We start from the raw sequence: 20,011 nt of genomic DNA, 5'->3' as shown, positions 1-20,011 counted from the left end.
TTCATTTTTACTCTCAACGGTTTTATAATATTACATAATAAATGTGAAACGTCTCAAATTTTAAACCAAAATTTTCATTTAAAAATAAAATCATTTGTTCCAATTACAACATCAAATATCTAATAAAACCATTTGATTCAAAAACATTTATTGGAGTATCGAATAAGAGTTGTTAAGTGCGGAAATACCAATGGATGCGATGTAGTTAAGTTGCGCCCTTCCTTCAGTATAAGAAAACTTGAAACATTTTAAACATAAACTGTAAGCACAAAGTTTAGTGAGTTCTCCCTAAAATACCACATACCATACATATAATGAGTTTATTTCAACCCCATGTGAATGCTATGGGCCAAATCAAAGTCTTACAATCACTTCCTGCCATGGGTCAAATCATGGTCTTTACTTGTACAAGTGTCAGGGGCCAGATCCTGGTATTCCATACCATTGTCAGGGGCCAAATCCTGGTCTTCCATGAAAATGCCATGGGCCGAACCCTGGTCTTTCATACAAATGACAAGGGCTAAACCCTGGTCTTCCATGCAAGAGTCATAAAGACAACTAGCATCCTAGATAATATAGTGTGAAAACTCACCTGAACTACTCAACAGAAGCTCAACAACAGACTGCCAACCCAAGCTTCCTAAAGCCAAACCGAGACCAATCCTTAGTCAAATATTGAATTCTACCCAAGTTTGACTAAAAGTCAAACTAGTCAAAAAGTTAATGGTCAAAGTCAACTTAGATGACTCCTACATCATGGAAATTCCTCTGCCACAGTGTGGTCATGTCCAAACAAAATAGACATGTTGCAGCACGCCACCACGTTGTGCTCCTTCCTTGGCCACATCGTGGTTTCGATTAGAAAGATTTTTCTTCATCAAGAGCTTAATCCTTAAAGACTAAAACTCATATCATCAGATTTGGTTCCTAATAGCTTCATAATGGATAAAGTTTCCAACTTTATCCATTAGGATGGTCCAAACAACTAAGATCTAGTCTTTAAGTCTCAAAGGGACCAAGAATGCATCTTGATCGACTTAATCTAATAATTCCAAGTCTCCAACCTTCAGATCTGAATCAACATGATGTTTAGATGGATGAAGTTTACAAATTTATCCATAATAATGTCTCAAAGTTTCAAGATCTAAAATTTAATACACCAAAATGATATAAAGGACCAAGATAACTTGCATGGCTAAAAAAGAAGATAAAATATCATAACTTTCCTAATCCATGAGGTCTAAGAAGCATTCCAAACTGATCAAAAGATGTTGAAGTCCACTCAACTCCAAGATTACCCATAAAATGGACCAACAGTACCTAAAACCACAAATGAAGAGATCTAAAGAACTAAAGAACAAGATATGAACTTTATACTCATAATAATCCAGAAATGGAGTAACATTGATAGATCCAAACTTGAAACAACATTTCTTGCATCCAAAAGAACCTTCTTGATCTTCAAGCTTCATCAAAATACCACAAAAAACATCAAAAAGAGGAGAGAAGAGAGGGAAGGAGCTCAAATCTTGAAGAAGGAGGTTAGGGTTTCTCCCAAGGAGTTCTAGATGTGATGGATGCTAAGAAAATACCCTAAAACATGAATCCTTACCTTTAAATACACTGAAAACCCTAAAATTCATGGGATTGGGCTGCACAATGACCACCTTGTGGCAACCTACTTGCCACCTGGTGGTGGCTCCCACCTCGTGAAAACATGTTTGCCACCTCGTGGCGATGAGTTTTTACCCAATTTCACTCAACCTCAAACAATCATAACTTCTTCGTTTCAACTCAGTTTTTAGCAATCTTTATATGCACACAAAGGTATTGACAAGCCCCACAACCGTTTATAATTACTTTTTCCTTAACACATTTCTAAATAAAACCATAATCCATGCAAGAAGCCTGTAATATTACTTTTCCCAGTTTACCCTTTTGCTTCACAACATAATTCGAGGGCTTTAATCACTTAACCAACATTATCAACATCCGATAGGATCCCGAAATAAGAAACATCCTGAAACTGGATGTTACAAAATGTAATATAATAACCAACCATTCACGGGTATAATTGAACAAATGCGACCATTTTTCGTGCTCATCGTCTAACTAAGCTAACAAAAAAATATTGTTCATCTTTGTTCAGTTATTAAATATATGAACATAAACAAACTTCCCTTGAATGGTTTAATGATAGTTCGTTGGACGTTCCTTTTATTTACAACCCTATACAAAATCATCATAGGTAATGATTTTTGTCTGTTTGAGAGTTAAGCGTGATAGTATGCTATGCACTTGTGATAGCATGTTATGCACGTGACGAGATTTTGGGCAATTTTATCTTTTTCTCGATTTTCCAAAACCCATTTAAAATAAGGGAAAATGACTTTATAGGGTAGTGAGCTATTACTTTTGAAAATTTCTAGCCACCTTTTTACACGATTTACTATTAAACTCAACAGAGTTGTTTAAAATATATCATTTTGACCGATTATTGATATTAATGTGTTTTTACATACAATTTCACTCCACTAAATCACAGTTAAATTCTTCATATATCTTAACCCTCTACTGACTTTCAATTATAAGCATTAGACATACACCCTAGTTAGTTCATGAATAACATAATACTTTCAAATCATGACTTATTGTTCTTACCATGGCCTAAAACACAATATATAAATCTATAGTTATCAAAAATATTAATCCATCAAAATTTTGGCGGTTACATACTAGGAAGAAAGGACACCCTAAAAAGTAGTGGGAAGATAACATGGTGTTAGACATGAAGGAACTGACCTTTTCCAAGGACACCACCTCTGATAGGAAATGTGGAGGCTTAGAACCATGGTAGCATGATAATTTTGGTTATTGCTTAATGCTCTTATATGTATGTGCCTTTCGTTTTGTTGGTTATTGTTAATTTTCAAAACACTGAAATCACACAACGAAAGCAAACATAAAAACCAAAATCCATAAGGATTGTAGATTCAGTGATTTCTTGCAACTATAACAGCTAGAAAGTTAATATCAAAAGCTGTCACACCTCCTCCGACCGTTGGTGGAAACGTCGAGTGGTGACGATGGTTACATAGATTACCCAAATCACAGAGCACAAACCATAACTACCTTTTTATAAATCAGTGATGCTTATTACAAGGAATAAATGAAAACTATCTATCTTCAAGTTGATTTTCCTTCCTTGTGTTGATCTTTACTCACTCCTAAGAATACATGCGGTTTGGAAAATGTTAACTTGATGTTGGTGAATTTACAGGTTTAAATAAAAGTTAAGTAAACTCGTTTGAAAACAGTTTTAGGAATGATTAAGATCATACTTCTTATATTCCTTGTTTCCAAGGCTTTACTATATTGTATCGTCTAAAGTTCCTTGTATCTTGAATCTCATACGTTTTTAAAATACTTTTAAATTTACGGTTCTCTATTCTTTTCCTAGTTTAAAATATACTCTTAGGATATTTTATCAGTTCTAACTTACTAACTTTATGGTATATTTTACCAATCCTAACTTACTATACTTATAGGATATTTTACTAATCCTATCTTATTATCTTTATAGAATATTTTACCGATTCTATCTTACTATCTTTATAGGATATTTTACCGATCCTATCTTACTATCTTTATATGATATTTTACCAATTCTAACTTATTATACTTATAAGACATTTTACTAATCCTATCTTACTATCTTTATATGATATTTTATCGATCCTATCTTACTATCTTTATAAGATATTTTATCGATCCTATCTTACTATCTTTTATATCTTAGAATATTTTACTAATCCTAACTTATTTTATTAATTACTCGAAGGCGTCCCTCTAGGTAGTCGGACCTCTAAGGTTGTCGGAATGTATTAGCATGATCCCCCATAATCGACGCTATAGACTAATAATTTCCCTCGCACGGCGCTTCATTGGACGTCGGATAAAACTTATATTGTAGCTAGCAATCACAGGTGGGGGTGTCAAACCCTGTATATCCTTGCTATTGCATCCGAAGTGCCGCTCCATTAAGAGGGTTTCTGAGATAGATCGAGAGAGAGGGAGAGGGAGGGAGGGAGAGAGAGAGAGAGAGATTTTCGGGTGTAAAGAATTCAGAAAGTGAGCACCTCTATTTATAGTGCTTATGTGCGCATCGTGCACTCGACTCGTGGCTCCATCCAAGGCTTGCCACATGTCACTCTTCTGATGGTCCACGTCTCTCCAATCTCGATGAATCTGGGTGTCATACGTGCGCGTCGTGCATGGTGTGCATCGCTAAATCTTTTATAAAAATTCATATATTCCTTATAAGAATCTTGTTTCTTACCCTCTTTATATATTTGTTTAGCTCTCTACTAATACTATAACTTTCCTTAAGGTTGCATTGCCAAATTTTAACTTTTATTTTCAACCCGTATTTTATATTTTTCTAAAAACCGTATCTTCTTTATACGGACTCCGTTTTTGACCATTTTATTTTTAAAATTCTTATCTCTCAGAGTACTACGATTTTTCTTTTAATGACGTTAGCCAAAACTCAACTGATTTCTTTATCCTATTTTGACGTTAATAACATTATTAATGCGGTTGATTTTTACTTTTTATAAAATCATAACTCCTCCAATCAGATTCAGATTTTTGACAACGTTTATATCCTTGGAACCGCTTTGTTGTGTACTTTCCAAGTACATTGACCATTATTAATAGTAGTATACCTTTTTGGTCACTCATTTTTTGACAATATTAACCTTTTTCTTACTTAAAAATCATAGCATATCTGATCATATTTTCCTGAAATATGAAAAACTCTATTTGTTGTTATTTATCGATGCTAATCTCTAGTGATGGTTGTTGATGGGAATTTCCTAGTTGTCACAAAAACATACATTTCTTATGGTCAATTCTTTACTTGATTACTTGGATGATTCGAGATCCCAAACCATACACATAGTAGCACCTAGGATCATGATCTAGCTTCTCTTGTTGATTACGAACCAAAAAACCTAGCTTGATGAGAGGGGAGGCCGAGAACACCTTAGAAAATCTATGAGGGAGTGAAAAAGGAAGGAAATAGCTGATTCTTTTCTATGGGATCCGTTCCCAAGGTTAAATCCCTAATTATCTTGATTAATTTTATATATTTATCCTTTAATCTAACGGATATATACTTAACAATTCAAATCCAATATAATTACACTTCAACCTTTTTAGTTTCTAATTAACTCATCCATATGGTGACACTCTAATTTTCTTTTTTGTCATTTTATGTTTAAATAATGTCTTGCGTGTAACTCGTAATGAGCATGCAATTTTGAAAAAGTATCACAAACTTGCTGTGACCATGTGCATGCTTCCAACATGTTTAACATTTATCCTTTACTTCCCTTTGCCCATATTTACCGAGAAAAAACAAATCATATAAATCAAAGACATAATAAGATTCCACCATTTTGATTTTCAAAAATTTACAGTTTAATTGTTTTAAGCATAAGAACACCCACAAGGAAGAACACGTATTCTGTACACACACTAAGATGGAAGTGAATTTCTTTTTACAAAGCAAATAGGCACTAACCTTGAAAATGACTTGAATGAACATGCTTTAATCAAAATTGACTTGAAACAAAGCTTTGATCCGAAATCGAATCACATGAATTTAAATATTCCTTGCAGAGCCTCAGCTTTGTTTCAATGATTTCTCGTTCTTGTAGTTAGAAAGTGTATCTATTTTAGTATGCGTTGGTCAATGGTGTTTATAGTGAATGGGCATATTAGGTATTTTAGGTATTTGCCAGATAAAAAAAAATGAGCATGAAAAAAAGAATAGGAGGGCTAGAAAAAGAACATGTATCAACATAAGATGTGTATTTATTGAGAAGATGTGTATTTATTGAGAGATTATCTTTACACAATAATTTTTTATTGTACATAACAATTTATGATTCGGAACAATTTATGATTATCCAAATTGTACTGTAATTTTTGCATATGACAAAATATTATTATGTAGGATTATTTCATTTATTAATTATTATTTATTAGTTATAAAAGATTTTCAAAAAAATGCAGTATATAAAAATAAAATTAATTGTTTTCACGGTGGTATTAATTATTTAAAAAATTCAATAACTGTTTCCTGTACCACCTGTATCTCCAGCTCTCACTCATCACTTACTGATTTCCACATTTTTCTCCATAATAATCTCCCTACCACCTTGCTTCCGCATCTCCATTCCATTTGGATCTATTCTCTCGATCTGCCACTTTCTCTCACTCTTCTTCGCGTACCACAAACAAGGTAAATTCTTACTCCACTTTATCTGTTACTTAATTTGGGATTTATGTTTGTTGCATTTCATCCTCATGCCGCCGGCTAGATGTTCCACGTCCTTGTTCTCTTGGTAAAACTAACGGACTTCGCTTGCTCGTATTCGTATTTGAGTGTCTCTCATGTTCTTAATCTGTATGTTATGGATATGCATCTTGAGATTAATTGTGAAGAAGGCTAGATCTGGATTATAAGAAGCCATATTTTTGGTTTTGATTATTTGTTACGGAAATTGTTCATGCGTATTGTGAAATTTGACTTATAAATATTTTGTTTAAATTTCTTTATATATAGATGTGTGTACGTACTACATAGTAAATATGTATAGGGTTTTCTCTCGCAAAGATCCGCCATCTGATCGATCTCGTTGAATAATTCCTTTCATTTTAAATGTGTTTTTGGTATTGGTTTCAGTTTCAGGAGAGTAAAGAAGAAAATATAAACAAGAATGGTGAAAATCTGTTGTATCGGAGCTGGGTATGTCGGAGGTCCAACCATGGCTGTCATAGCATTAAAATGCCCGTCAATCGAAGTGGCTGTTGTCGACATCTCCGTGCCTCGAATCACTGCATGGAACAGTGAAAAACTCCCTATCTACGAACCTGGACTCGACGACGTCGTAAAGAAATGCAGAGGCAAGAATCTTTTCTTCAGTAACGAAGTTGAAAAGAATGTCGCACAAGCAGATATAGTCTTCGTCTCCGTTAATACTCCAACTAAAAGTTCAGGACTTGGTGCCGGAAAAGCCGCCGACCTCACGTACTGGGAAAGCGCTGCACGTATGATCGCCGACGTATCAAAATCATCCAAAATCGTAGTTGAAAAGTCGACAGTTCCTGTTAAAACAGCAGAAGCCATAGAAAAGATTCTCACCCACAACAATAAAGGCATCGAATTTCAAATCCTCTCAAACCCGGAATTCCTCGCTGAAGGTACTGCAATCGCCGACTTATTTGACCCTGATCGTGTCCTTATCGGAGGTAGAGAAGAAACTCCGGGAGGGTTAAAAGCCATTAAAACATTAAAAGATGTTTACGCTCATTGGGTCCCAGAAGAACGAATCATCTGTACTAATCTTTGGTCTGCTGAGCTTTCCAAACTCGCTGCTAACGCGTTTTTAGCACAAAGAATCTCTTCTGTTAACTCAATCTCAGCTCTATGTGAAGCAACAGGTGCCAATGTTACTCAAGTTTCTTATTCCGTAGGTAAAGATCAAAGAATCGGGTCAAAGTTTCTAAGCGCGAGTGTTGGGTTTGGTGGGTCTTGTTTTCAAAAAGACATCTTGAATTTAGTTTACATTTGCGAATGCAATGGTCTCCCCGAAGTCGCAAACTACTGGAAACAAGTTATAAAGATTAATGATTACCAAAAGAATCGATTTGTGAACAGACTTGTGTCTTCCATGTTTAACACGGTGTCAGGAAAAAAGATTGCGATTTTAGGGTTTTCTTTCAAGAAAGACACCGGTGACACGAGGGAAACTCCGGCGATTGATGTGTGTAGAGGTTTGTTATCGGATAGAGCTCAGTTGATTATATATGATCCTCAGGTTCCAGAAGAGCAAATGATGAAGGATCTTTCCATGCCGAAGTTTGACTGGGACCAACCTTCTTCAGGGTCGACAACGATTCAGATAGATGAAGAGACTGTTAGGAAAAGTGTTAAAATGGTTCATAATGCTTATGAAGCTACAAAGGATGCTCATGCGATTTGTATTCTTACTGAGTGGGATGAGTTTAAGAGTCTTGATTATAAGAAGATTTTTGATAATATGCCGAAACCAGCTTATGTTTTTGATGGTAGGAATGTTGTAGATGTGGGAAAGTTAAGGCAGATTGGGTTTATTGTTTACTCGATTGGGAAGCCGTTGGACCCATGGTTGAAGGACATGCCTGCCGTTGCTTGAGTTAAGATGGAGTAGTATTGGTTAATTAGGTTAAACTTTTAACTTTCCAACGTTTAGTGTTCCATTTTTGCTCTTTTTTTGGGTATTCATAAGGATATTAATTAGTTACGGTTTTGATGTAGTTGTAGTTTTAATTAAGTAATAAATTGTTTAGAGTTAGAGATTGTTGCTATAATTTGTTTTTTGGTTCTTCATAAGATAACAAATATACACATGATAAAAGGTAGGCGATGAGGGAAATGAACGCATCAACGAAAGAAATGGTTGGCCCTGTAGTGATATCCCAAAAGTTGGCTGAGTGGAATCCTAAAAAGTAAGACTATCGGGAATGCTTAACGCGTCAAAACACATCCACCACATCCAAACCTCACCAACACATCACAACCAAAGAGGATGGTCTTTATGCGTGGAGAAGAAGAGAGAAAGAATGAGTGGGGGACCCACCTCACACCACACCATGACTATGGAGGTCTGAAAATGGTGTTCACGCATGAAAGATCATGTGTCAAATCAGCCTTACACGATCATACCATTAGCCTAAGGTTTGTTTGTGTAAATGATAGATCAATGGTTTTTCAGTCCATGATTTGTACATTTTTAAGTATTAAACGTATATATTTATAAAAGAATGATGACAATAAATCAAAGAAAATAACTTACCTGAGATTTATGAAAAAATAGCACAAAAGTTAATAAAACAAGAGCTACTTTGATTATAATAGGCACTAGGTGTGAGACCCGTATATTACACGGGCCGATTTAAAAAAAGATTAAACATTAAATTAAAGTGTAACCAGAAAATATTTTTTAATGTACAATTTTAAAATAAGAAAGGAAGAAATGTATTTATTGCAATTTAATATTATATATATGATATTTAATACTATATAAGTATATGACTTTAATTTTAAAAATTGAAACAAATCAAAAATTGACAAGTGGATAATATTTACTTCAAAAATACCACAGAAGTGTCAAAAAGAGATTGACATGTGGCAAAAAAAACCTTCATTTATTAAGGAGGATTGTACTCCATTCATATAATAAGATATGATACCATATTAATAGTTTCAAGACATTTAAAGAAATTAAATTTAAGTTAATAGTAATATATTAAAATGATATTGATTAAACTAACCTTTATAAATAAGGTGTTTAAGAAAATAATCAAGTTTTTTTATAAATGGTTTACAAAAATAACATTGTTCTAAATTAATCATTTTATGCCGTAATGGGTCATTTGGGACTTTTATGCGAAATCTAAAATGATGACACTTTCACCAAAACCACGAACATCAACAAACCGATTTGTATGTGAAATCTACAACAAAGGCTTCGAAAAGAGATATAAACCTACTTTATAGGAGATGTGACAATGTGCATTGGAAGTTGAAGTAAAGGAACAATAAAACACCCATATCAAGAAGAAAGTCTAGATTTGTTCGGAAATATCTTAATGTCCACCACGATCTTTCTAGAGCACAAATGAACTTTAAAGAACCCACAAAAAGAATAGTTAAACTACTAAAGAGAAAAGAAACTTACAACTTTACAGGAGAGGTCACAAACACGTTGGTTAATTGTCATTGGATGGTTGATCCAAAATTATTTTGGAACAATCTTTTGTTTTGTTTTTCTTTTAATTTTTTGTTAGACTTAATAAGAAACATATATATTTTTTAAAAAAATTTCTGAATCGTTTATCTGATTTCAGATTTGTTTTGAAAATCCCGGAATAATTTTTTTTCCATGTTCGAAATCTTGAATATCAGATCCGACATCTTGATATCAATTCAAAATGTTTTGTAATAAGAAAAATATACTTTTATAATTGTGAATCACGCTTATGTGGATCTTACCGGAGTCTCCCCTCTCATTTGTTTGAGGAGCGTCGGTTTTACAACGGGACATGCTGCTTTGAAAGCCGTCGCATGCAAAATGGAACAGCATAAGAATGTATGCATTGAAAATCATCATGTTTTTATACCTTTCGCATTTGATACCAGTTAGAAATATGGTTTAGTGGCACTTGGAAATCTGAGAATCATGATAAAACACTTTCAAATCGAAGTATTTGGGTGGTACTCCAAAATCCTCAATTGGATAAGACTCAGAGAAAATCAGAGAGAAAGAAAGAGAATAAGATGGTGTAATTTCGTGAGTACCAGAAAACTGACTAAAAATTGGTTATAAACCTTCCTTGGACCCCGCCAGGGGCTGCCGCCCCTTGGACCCCGCTCCCAGGGGCGCTGCCCCCGGACCCCCGTTCGTTCAGGGGCTTCGCCCCTAAATGACAGTATACTTTGATACTTGATCAAACTTAAACAACGGTGTACTCCACACCTTCCTTACTTGTTTAATATTTATCAAAATCATTTTTAGTCAACAAAGTAATCCCATTACACTTAAATAACATTGATGATAACAAATCACCAACAATACCTTCAGTTTTCTCGCACCAGAGGCGGTGGAGCTCCTCAACAGAATCCAACAAGTTATGCATACTGATGTTATATATTTTAGATCAATATATGTTGTTTTTAAAAGAATTAATTTTGTCATCCAGAAAAAGTTAGCGACACATATTGTTGCCCGTTTGCATTCTGTCGATATGTATTGATTTTTTATTGATATAAATTAACAAGATTACAAGAATCAAGTGATACTTAATAGAATTTATCCTAATAAATAAAAGTCATTTCTTCCAACTGTGACATAATGGTCAAAAATACTATTCCAAAAGTTTTGATCATTTTTAGAAAACTTATTTTTAAATTATTTTTTAATATTAAATAAAAATACAGTTAGATTAATATCCTATATTAATCGCTCCATTCCATTTCCACATAGGAATAGATTTGTGGTTGTGTATTTAATAAAAAGATAAAAAGTCAAAAGCAAAGATCCCACATCGACAATTGAGTGGATGGTGGATGCTTTGCATCCCACATCGGTCCTCTAAACTTTATCGTTAACTAATAAGGGCCATATATGTAAAAAGATATTGCATAAGGGTACGTTTTATAAACAAGCGGGTTTTCAAAGGAAAGGCTACTGCACACGTGTAACCGGCTTAATTTGGCCAAACCGGTAACATAACCGAACCGTTCTCGTAGCTTTCGATAAACAAGAACCGTATCCATTCTTGATTCTCCCCTCTTTTCATCGTATTCTTCGAAGTCTCTCCAGATCGGGCTTCGTTTTATCTTGTTCTTCTAAATCGATAGTCAAATTTAAAATTTCAATAGTTCTAAACTACTCCTGATCTATCGATCGATCTGAATTTTTCTCTATTTCGTTTATTTTATCTAATTTTAGGGTTAGGGTTTGTCGTTCAATTTTCCGATTTAAACTTTTCCCTCTTCGATCGGTGATATTCTCTTGGTCGATTTTTGATCCTCGCCAATAACCCTATGTTCATTGATCGTAAAATTGTAGATTGTTTAGCATAATTTACATTTAGGGTTTTGAAGCGCTCGTGTTGGAAAAATTCGTTTTCTTTGTAAATTGATTGAGGGATTTGGTAAGCATGCTCGTTAATTACGATTTATTATTCATATTGATTGAAAGTTTGTTGATTTATGCATATATTACTGTTTAGGGTTAGGGTTCCAAGAAAAAAATTTGGGGATAATTTTACCTGCTTAAATTAGGTGTCCTAGTACCTGAGATACGTCCAGATTGATAAGTTTAAGATGTTTTCTGTTTAAAATGTAAGGTTTTGGATATATGGAATGCAAGTTTGTGTAATTCTTAATCTTAATGTTAATTATCCCATTTCTAAACTACAATCAAAATCTTTGAAAGGAATTTTAATGCCCTAATGACATGTTTTCATATGGCAAAAATTTGTTTATCTCGAGCATACCACCATGTCATGCACACTAATGTAGTAGTTCATAGTTATAGCCGAGAAGTTTGTCTTTTATTTGACTAAATTGTGCATAAGCAGCTGTGATGATGTTACTGAGTTAAAAAGACATTTTAATCATCAATCTTATAAATAATCTGTTTGTTTTATGTATCTTTATTATCTGAAAGTTATTTGTTAAGGCTTTTATTGACGTTATTCGAATCATAAACATGATTGACACTGCTTCTGCCTCATGTTGGACTACAACTTTAGAACCACCCTTAACTTATATGGCCACTTTAATGACATCAATTTATCATTATGATTTCACATCTTTACAAATCTTGTTGTTTTACCTTTCTAAATACGTTCCATTACACGATTTGTTGTTTGTATCAGATTTGAAGTTTTTTGGTGCATTTATTTAATTTCTATTTTATTGTCTCAACCGGATGTTGTAAGGTTCACTGCGAATTGTACAAGTTTCCTAGAATGATCACAGGATTTGTCTTGATGCAGGATAATCAATCTTCTGTTCTGATTTTTCTATATCCTTCTTGTTTATATATCTGCTTACCCTTCACTTTTGCATACCTTTTATGTAGTGTCAAGTCACCTTCTCTCTCTCTTTTATGTTTTTTCTTTTAGTTAACCATATTTGTATGATGTTTGTAATCCTTAGGGTTATAAAAACCAAGATATGATTTCCGATACTTTACTAATATGTATACGTGTACATATATCTGTATATCAATGGTAATTATTTCTCCCATTCTCTCTCAACACCAACAATGATATAACTTTAGTTTCTTTCTCCATTTTGGGCAAGGACTGATCTGTAATTCCATGCATAACTCAGTTCCATTCATTTTTTTGCACATTCTGTCTCAACTCTGCAATTGCATTTACTTCTGGATTTCATTACAGATTGCGAATCGTGATGGGAACCAAACGAGCCTTTAATGAAGATCTTCAGGAGTTCATTGAGCACCCGAAGCATCTTGACCATGGAAATAAGTCAGCTTCATTTACTGATGATGGACGTAAGCATTTCCGTTCAAATGAAAGTCCGGAAAGCGAAAATGTTACTGTCCCTTACATGGTTCACAAAGCGTTCGAGACAACTGCACCCTTACCGTTGGTGACTGGAATCGGAACTGATGAATCCGATTCCGGATCTGTGCCTGTTTACTGCCCTAATCTTTTCTCTGAATTCTTGGAAAACAACTTCCCAAGGCGACCACTGTTTTGTTACGAAGATATCTACTCATCTCTAATGAATCGCCCTCCCAGGAAATCCATTCCAATTGGACCAGATCATCAAGCTGATGTCCTGGAATTCAACCCTGAGCTGGCGAGAGCTTATAAAAACAATGGTAGAATGGAACGTTTGTTGGGAGTTTCTGTCGTCGGAATCCATGATTCCGATGGAATCAACAATTCCGACGGAATCAGACATTCCGGCTCCGGGTATTCAAACTGTGAGTGCGTGGATGGTGGTTCGATTAGATGTGTGCAGCAACATGTGAAGGAAACGAGACTGAAACTGATGGAATCGCTTGGACGTGAGAAGTTTGTTGATTTGGGAATGATGGAAATGGGGGAAGAAGTTGCTTACAAGTGGAGTGATGAAGAAGAGAGACGTTTTCATGAAGTGGTGTATTTGAACACCGGATCTATTGGGAAAAGCTTATGGAAACAACTCTCGATTACGTTTCCTTATAAAACAACGAAGGAACTCGTGAGTTATTATTTCAATGTTTTTATACTCAGAAGACGTGCGATTCAAAACAGATCAAGATTTTTGGATATTGATAGTGATGATGATGAGTGGCGGGGAGGCTATGGTGGGGGTTTTGGTGGTGTAGAAGATGATGATTTTGTAGTTGGTGGAGGTTTTGGTTTCCATGGAGATGATGCATCTGGTTCCGAAGATGGTGGTGATGGCGGCAGTTATGGTGGTGGTGGAGGTGATGTGGTTGTTGGTTTTGAAGAGGGCCAGCCGGAAGTTGGGGCAAAATCGTCTTGACAGTAGTCGGTTCTTGTTCTTGGCTTTATTAGATGACTTGTTTTAGTTCGTTCGTTTTGTATATTAAGTTTTGTTGGAATGGGTCTTGATTTTCGTGTTAGAAACTTAGAATCGTTGATGAGTTGCATATACAGATTGGAATTTTGGAATTTTGATTTTCGTGTTAGAATCTTTTTTCGTTGACTCACTATTGTGTTTAAATTATTTGGTTATCCAAAACTGCTATATGATTTAAAATGACGTAATGTATACTTTTAAATTACACTTTTTTTTTTTTTTTTTTTTTTTTAATACTGATTAAATCTAAGTCATTGCTTGATTGAAACTAAAAGTACAACTAATTTTTTACGACATATTTTTTTAATACATGGTGTTTTGCAAACATTTTATTACTAAACGGTTTTCACAATCGACAAGTTGAGTGTAACAAAGTCGTGGCTATTCCAGTCAGATTGACTATTACTCAAATAGTTTGTTGACTGATATGCTTGTCATTTTCAAAGAAGACACTACTTACTTATCGAGCGTTTATCACCCTACTAGTCGTTTAGTTCTTAAACAAAATTTTCTAATTAAAATAATTGAAATCTACTATAAATAATTAATTAATGGAAAGCACAAAATCACCAATTGGTTAGTAAAAAAAAAAATTAAATAATTAAAATAATTAAAATAGTTGAATACGAGTTGCTTAAGGTTATCACCCGTCCATGCAGCTATGCATTTCATTGACTTTCCTTGGAAGTTCTTTCAGCACCTTGATTCTGTCTTCCTGTCTTCTATACACGAAACAATCTTTTATGTTACATCTAAGATTTTGTATTTTTTTTCTTAAATTGTATGGTTTTATGAAAAGTTTATCCAGTTTGCTCATCTTCTAGCCTAATTTATTGATTCATGTAAATGAAGGACAACCAAGGGGATGTCAACAAGCTCCACGTCCAAGATAATTTTTTTAAAGATTTAGGCTAAGGATCAAGTAAGGATCGATCCATACCTTTCATTAGGCCTCCTAATGTTGCTAAAGGCTTCAATAATGATAATCTCACCGTTGCATGTTCTTGTACGCCATTCAAAATAACAATCGTAAGTTTAATTTTATTAGGAACTTAAAAACTACCGATAGAAACAAAGTTTCCAAATGAAATGATCCGGCTCTTAACTTCAGTTTTCTTCTCTATATACAAAGATGTTCAGTTTTTTTAGAGAAAATACACACATAAAAAGCAAAATAAGCAAAATATTACTCTGCCAAATTAATTGTCTCTAAAAGCATCAAACAAAGCAAAATATTCTATGTTTGAAGTTCAAATTAGCATGAAATCAAGATTTCATTGTTCTTGATTATCTAAAAATTGGTTCTTGATACCCTATGCAATAGTGATGAAAGCACACATTTAGGAAAATGTTTCTAAGGCCGGAAGGAATAGTGCGGTTCATGGTCGCGGTTTAGCGAACTGCACCCAGGAACACCACACTCTGGGTGTGGGGTAGGTGAAAGGTAGGAGGGGTGTGATACCCCCTCTCTATTGGTTCCAACATTTTCGATATATATATATATATATATATATATATATATATATATATATATATATATATATATATATATATATATATTAGAAAAAAAAATTATTATTATTTTTTTAATTTCTAACGGTAAGAAATTATATATATATATATATATATATATATATATATATATATTATTGATCAGCATTACTTTCTTTATTTATCTTATGTTTATATGTTCATGTCAAGGTTCTAAAAAGCTCGCCACGGCTCCGCCATAGCGCGCCATGGCTCCAAGGCTTATGCATGCCGCCGAGCTTTACCAAAACGCCGTCTTAACTCATATATGTGTATAAAATAGAATAATAACTGAAAATACATATATAAATATTAATTATATACAAATTTGTCGCCTTAAGTGACGTCTTACAAACGACGTGGCTCGCCAAGGCTCGAAAAAACTTGAGGCTTGACATTGCCGCCAAGTCACGCCTTACGTTATTTAGAACATTGGTTCATGTTACTTGCAGTGGAGAAAATCAACGATCTACATCAAATTATTCTGTCTTTGATAATGATATTATACAAGATTTAAAGTTGATGTTAGATTCAAATAATGTCTTGGTTCAGTCTTATAGAATGGTTAGAGATTGTTTTCATGAAAACCCTCATGTTGATATCAAGTTGAGAATTATTGGAAGAAGGGACCAAGATGGAAGGACATACAACCTACCATCTGCTTCTGAGGTGCCGCTTTAATTGTTGGAGATATTGGTGATTCAATTGATAATAGAGATATTATTGTTCAAACTTCATCTGATTCTCTACGGCGTATTAGTGAATTACATCCATCATACCTTCCTCTTCAGTATCCATTACTGTTTCCATATGGTGATGATGGTTACAGGGTTGACATACCACATCGAGGTATTACACCTTCAAGCAACAGCAAGTGGCACAACTGTACAATGAGATAATTTTTTTTCTTATAGAATACAGGACAGGGATCAATATTTTTCACTAATTCTTAATTCAAAAAGGTTGTTCCAACAGTTTTTGATAGATGCTTATACTATGATTGAAAGCGAGAGATTACATTTCATAAGGAGCAAACAACAAATTCTTAGATGCGAGTCTTATGAGAATTTACGTAATCAACAAGACCTCGGGAATAAAGATATATCCAACGTCGAAAAACGTGTTATCTTACCTTCTTCATTCACTGGCGGTGCACGTTATATGATGTAAAACTACCTTGACGCCATGTCCTTATGTAAATGGTTTGGATATTTTGATTTCTTCATAACCTTTACATGTAATCCAAAATGGTCTGAAGTTAAAACGTTTCTTCATAACAGTTCATTGCATCCAGAAGATAGACCTGATATCTTATGTAGGTTATTCAAAATAAAGCTTGATGATTTTATTAAAGACATACAGGAAAATAAAATTTTCGGCATCGTTCAAGCAGGTATTAAAAGTTGTTGTTTAATATAAATTTTTTTATAATGATTTTTTCGTTTATTAAAATTTTTTATTATTTGCAAATACATTTCATCCAGTACAAATCATATCTTATTTATAAAATTAATTTACAGTGGTCTATACAATTGAATTTCAAAAAAAGAGGTTTGCCACAGTCATATTTGTCTATTTATGCGTGCTGACTCCAAGCGGCCTACTGTTGAATATATTGATCCGATTATTTCTGCTGAGATTCCAAATATCAATGAAGAACTTGTAAGTGAATTCATGATACATGGTCCTTGTGGAGCTGAAAATATGAATTGCCCATGCATGGTTGACAAACAATGTTCGAAAAAAATTTCAAAGCAATTCTGCAATCATTTTTCAGTTGATGTCAACGGTTATCCCTTATATATGAGAAGAAACAATGAATATTTTGTCGAAAAATCAGGTGTCAGTTAGACAACAGAAATGTTGCTCCATATAACAAATATCTGTTGAAAAGATATCAGGCACACATTAATGTTGAATGGTGCAATCAGGGATCTTCCATAAAGTATATGTTTAAATATATAAACAAAGGTCCAGATAGAGCTACAATTGCTGTTGACATCAGCACTGCTTCTCATCACGAAAAGGTTGTAGATGAAATAAAAGATTATTATGATTGTAGATATATATCTGCATGTGAAGCATCATGGCGAATATTTAAATATGATGTTCATTACCGATATCCTTCTGTGATGCGACTACCTTTTCATCTTCCTGATCAACAACAAGTCATATATGCTACAGACGATGATATTGACGATGTTCTTGAACAACCTTCAGTTGCTGCTTCTATGTTCACATCTTGGATGGAATGTAATAAAATTAATAAAGATGCACGAAAACTTACATATGTTGAATTTCCTACAAAGTTTGTTTGGAAACCTAATGATAGGTTGTGGAAGCCAAAGAAAATTGGACGTTCAATAGGAAGGATTCACTCGGTTTCACCTAAACTTGGCGAAGTCTACTTCTTACGGATTCTTTTAAATAAAGTGAAAGGTCCAAAATCATTTGAAGAAATTCGTACGGTAAATGGTGAAGAATTTCCTACTTTTCGAGATGCATGTTATGCTTTGGGCCTCTTAGATGATGACAAAGAATACGTCGATGCAATTAAGGAAGAAAGTCATGCAGGAACTGGTTTTTATCTGCGTTTCTTATTTGCTACGATGTTAATGTCTAACAGTTTGGGTAGACCACAGTTTGTTTGGAAAAATACATGGCAACACTTATCGGATGATATTCTTTACAACGAACAACGTAGATTAAAGTCTCCAGGTATTATAATTTTCTATCATTATTTGTAAAAACGGATATTATATATTCTCAATATACAGGGTACAATTTTTTTTATTACCATTAAACTGTTTAATATTATATTGTTTTTGACATATTGTTCATTTTACAGGTTTATCACTCAATGAGGATCAACTTAAAAACCTGACTTTGTTCGAGATCGAACAGATTTTACTTCGTAACAACACCAATCTTAAAAATTATAAAAAAATGCCTTACCCTGATGCTGATACCGTTTCTTCTTCAACAAATCGCCTTATCACGGAGGAGCTAGACTATGACATACCGATTTTAAAGAAAGAGTTTGATCGTATGTTTCATGCATTAACAAACGAGCAACGCAATATTTTTCTTGATATCATGACTACAGTCAAGGATAAGAAAGGAGATGTGTTTTTTGTGTATGGATATGGTGGAACGGGCAAAACCTTTCTTTAGAAGACAATATCTGCAACAGTTAGATGTAATGGTGATATAGTTTTAAATGTTGCTTCAAGTGGTATTGCATCGTTATTATTGCCTGGAGGTAGGACAACACACTCTCGGTTTATAATTCTGTTGAATCTTACGGAGGATCCTGTTTGTAAGATACCGCCTGATAGTGAACTCGGCAGATTAGTAAGAAAAAGCTTATTGATTATCTGGGATGAAGCACCTATGGTCCACAAGCATGCATTTGAAGCTTAGATCGAGCTCTGAAAGATGTATGTAAGTTTGATAAGTCTAGCAACTCAAAAATTCCATTTGGAGGGAAAGCGATTGTTTTTGGAGGAGACTTCAGACAGATTCTACCTGTTGTTTAAGGAGGTAGTAGACAAAATATCGTTAATGCTTCTTTAAGTTCTTTATATATATGGCAACAATTCAAAGTCCATAGATTGACAATAAACATGAGACTAACCGTTGGAAGGGATCCATCTGATATTCGAAAAATACATAATTTTGCAAACTGGCTTTTGGATATAGGAGAAGGAAAAGTTGGTGGTTAGAACGATGGTGAAGCGATTATTGATGTTCCGGATGATATTCTCATTAATGATCCACATGATCCTATAGGTTCATTAATTGAGTTTGTATATCCTTCAATCTTGGAAAAATTCAACGTTACGATTTATTTTCAAGAAAGAGCTATACTAGCTCCAAAAAATGAAGTTGTCCAACAAATCAATGATAGTTTGTTAGCATTGTTTCCCGGAGACGAAGTAGAATATTTAAGTTCAGATAGTCTTTGGCAATCAGAGTTTGTTCATGATCAGTTTGATCCCAATTTATACTCCCCAGATATTTTAAATGGTCTTAAAGTATCAGGTTTGCCAAATCATAAGTTAATTTTAAAGGTCAGTGTTCCAGTTATGTTACTAAGAAACATTGATAAAAAATGGCTTATGTAACGACACTAGACTACAAGTCAAATCTTTGGGCAAACTTGTTATTGAGGCAATTATCATATCTGGAAGTAATATTGGAAACCAAACCTTTATTCCAAGAATGTCTTTAAGTCCATCTGAAAAAAAAATTCCCTTCAAATTTCAAAGAAGACAATTTCCATTGGCTGTATGT

General features: G+C 34.0%; 3 protein-coding genes across 7 annotated transcripts; all 3 read left to right on the top strand.

Annotated features, from left to right (window-relative positions):
* Positions 1 to 6,184: 6,184 nt before the first annotated feature.
* On the top strand, positions 6,185 to 8,658 carry UGD1 (UDP-glucose dehydrogenase 1). 2 transcript variants are annotated; one of them, XM_079081659.1, is made up of 2 exons: positions 6,185 to 6,310; positions 6,755 to 8,658. In XM_079081659.1, exon 2 carries the CDS (start codon positions 6,789 to 6,791, stop codon positions 8,244 to 8,246), a length of 1,458 nt encoding a protein of 485 aa, XP_078937785.1. In that variant the 5' UTR covers positions 6,185 to 6,310; positions 6,755 to 6,788; the 3' UTR covers positions 8,247 to 8,658. The 2 variants fall into 2 exon arrangements, with proteins under 2 accessions (XP_078937785.1, XP_078937786.1); XM_079081660.1 differs by lacking the exon at positions 6,185 to 6,310 and adding an exon at positions 6,356 to 6,413.
* Positions 8,659 to 11,279: 2,621 nt separating this feature from the next.
* Positions 11,280 to 14,315, top strand: LOC145166389 (uncharacterized). Of its 4 annotated transcripts, XM_079085352.1 has the most exons (3): positions 11,280 to 11,769; positions 12,782 to 12,855; positions 13,027 to 14,315. In XM_079085352.1, the coding sequence occupies exon 3, from the start codon at positions 13,040 to 13,042 to the stop codon at positions 14,126 to 14,128; it is 1,089 nt and encodes a 362-aa protein (XP_078941478.1). In that variant the 5' UTR covers positions 11,280 to 11,769; positions 12,782 to 12,855; positions 13,027 to 13,039; the 3' UTR covers positions 14,129 to 14,315. The 4 variants fall into 4 exon arrangements, with proteins under 4 accessions (XP_078941478.1, XP_078941475.1, XP_078941476.1 ...); XM_079085349.1 differs by lacking the exon at positions 12,782 to 12,855; XM_079085350.1 differs by having other exon boundaries at positions 12,782 to 14,315.
* Positions 14,316 to 16,525: 2,210 nt separating this feature from the next.
* On the top strand, positions 16,526 to 18,889 carry LOC145163933 (uncharacterized). The gene is made up of 4 exons (XM_079082669.1): positions 16,526 to 16,600; positions 16,691 to 16,881; positions 17,556 to 18,433; positions 18,564 to 18,889. The coding sequence occupies exons 1-4, from the start codon at positions 16,526 to 16,528 to the stop codon at positions 18,887 to 18,889; spliced, it is 1,470 nt and encodes a 489-aa protein (XP_078938795.1).
* The last annotated feature ends 1,122 nt before the right edge of the window (positions 18,890 to 20,011 follow it).

Source organism: Lactuca virosa, chromosome 3 (assembly GCF_052849685.1).
Source record: "Lactuca virosa cultivar CGN04683 chromosome 3, Lactuca_virosa_CGN04683_v6, whole genome shotgun sequence".
NCBI lineage: Eukaryota > Viridiplantae > Streptophyta > Magnoliopsida > Asterales > Asteraceae > Lactuca > Lactuca virosa.
The sequence above is the reverse complement of the archived record's forward strand: the minus strand, read 5'-3'. Positions and strand labels throughout refer to the sequence as shown.

Bases quoted from the DNA above. Each gene is read 5' to 3' on its own strand.
- UGD1 (XM_079081659.1), top strand. From the start codon at position 6,789: ATGGTGAAAATCTGTTGTATCGGAGCTGGGTATGTCGGAGGTCCAACC.
- LOC145166389 (XM_079085349.1), top strand. From the start codon at position 13,040: ATGGGAACCAAACGAGCCTTTAATGAAGATCTTCAGGAGTTCATTGAG.
- LOC145163933 (XM_079082669.1), top strand. From the start codon at position 16,526: ATGGTGATGATGGTTACAGGGTTGACATACCACATCGAGGTATTACAC. The intron at 16,601-16,690 runs GTACAATGAGAT...TTGTTCCAACAG, and splicing joins CAACAGCAAGTGGCACAACT to TTTTTGATAGATGCTTATAC. The intron at 18,434-18,563 runs GTATTATAATTT...TTCATTTTACAG, and splicing joins ACGTAGATTAAAGTCTCCAG to GTTTATCACTCAATGAGGAT.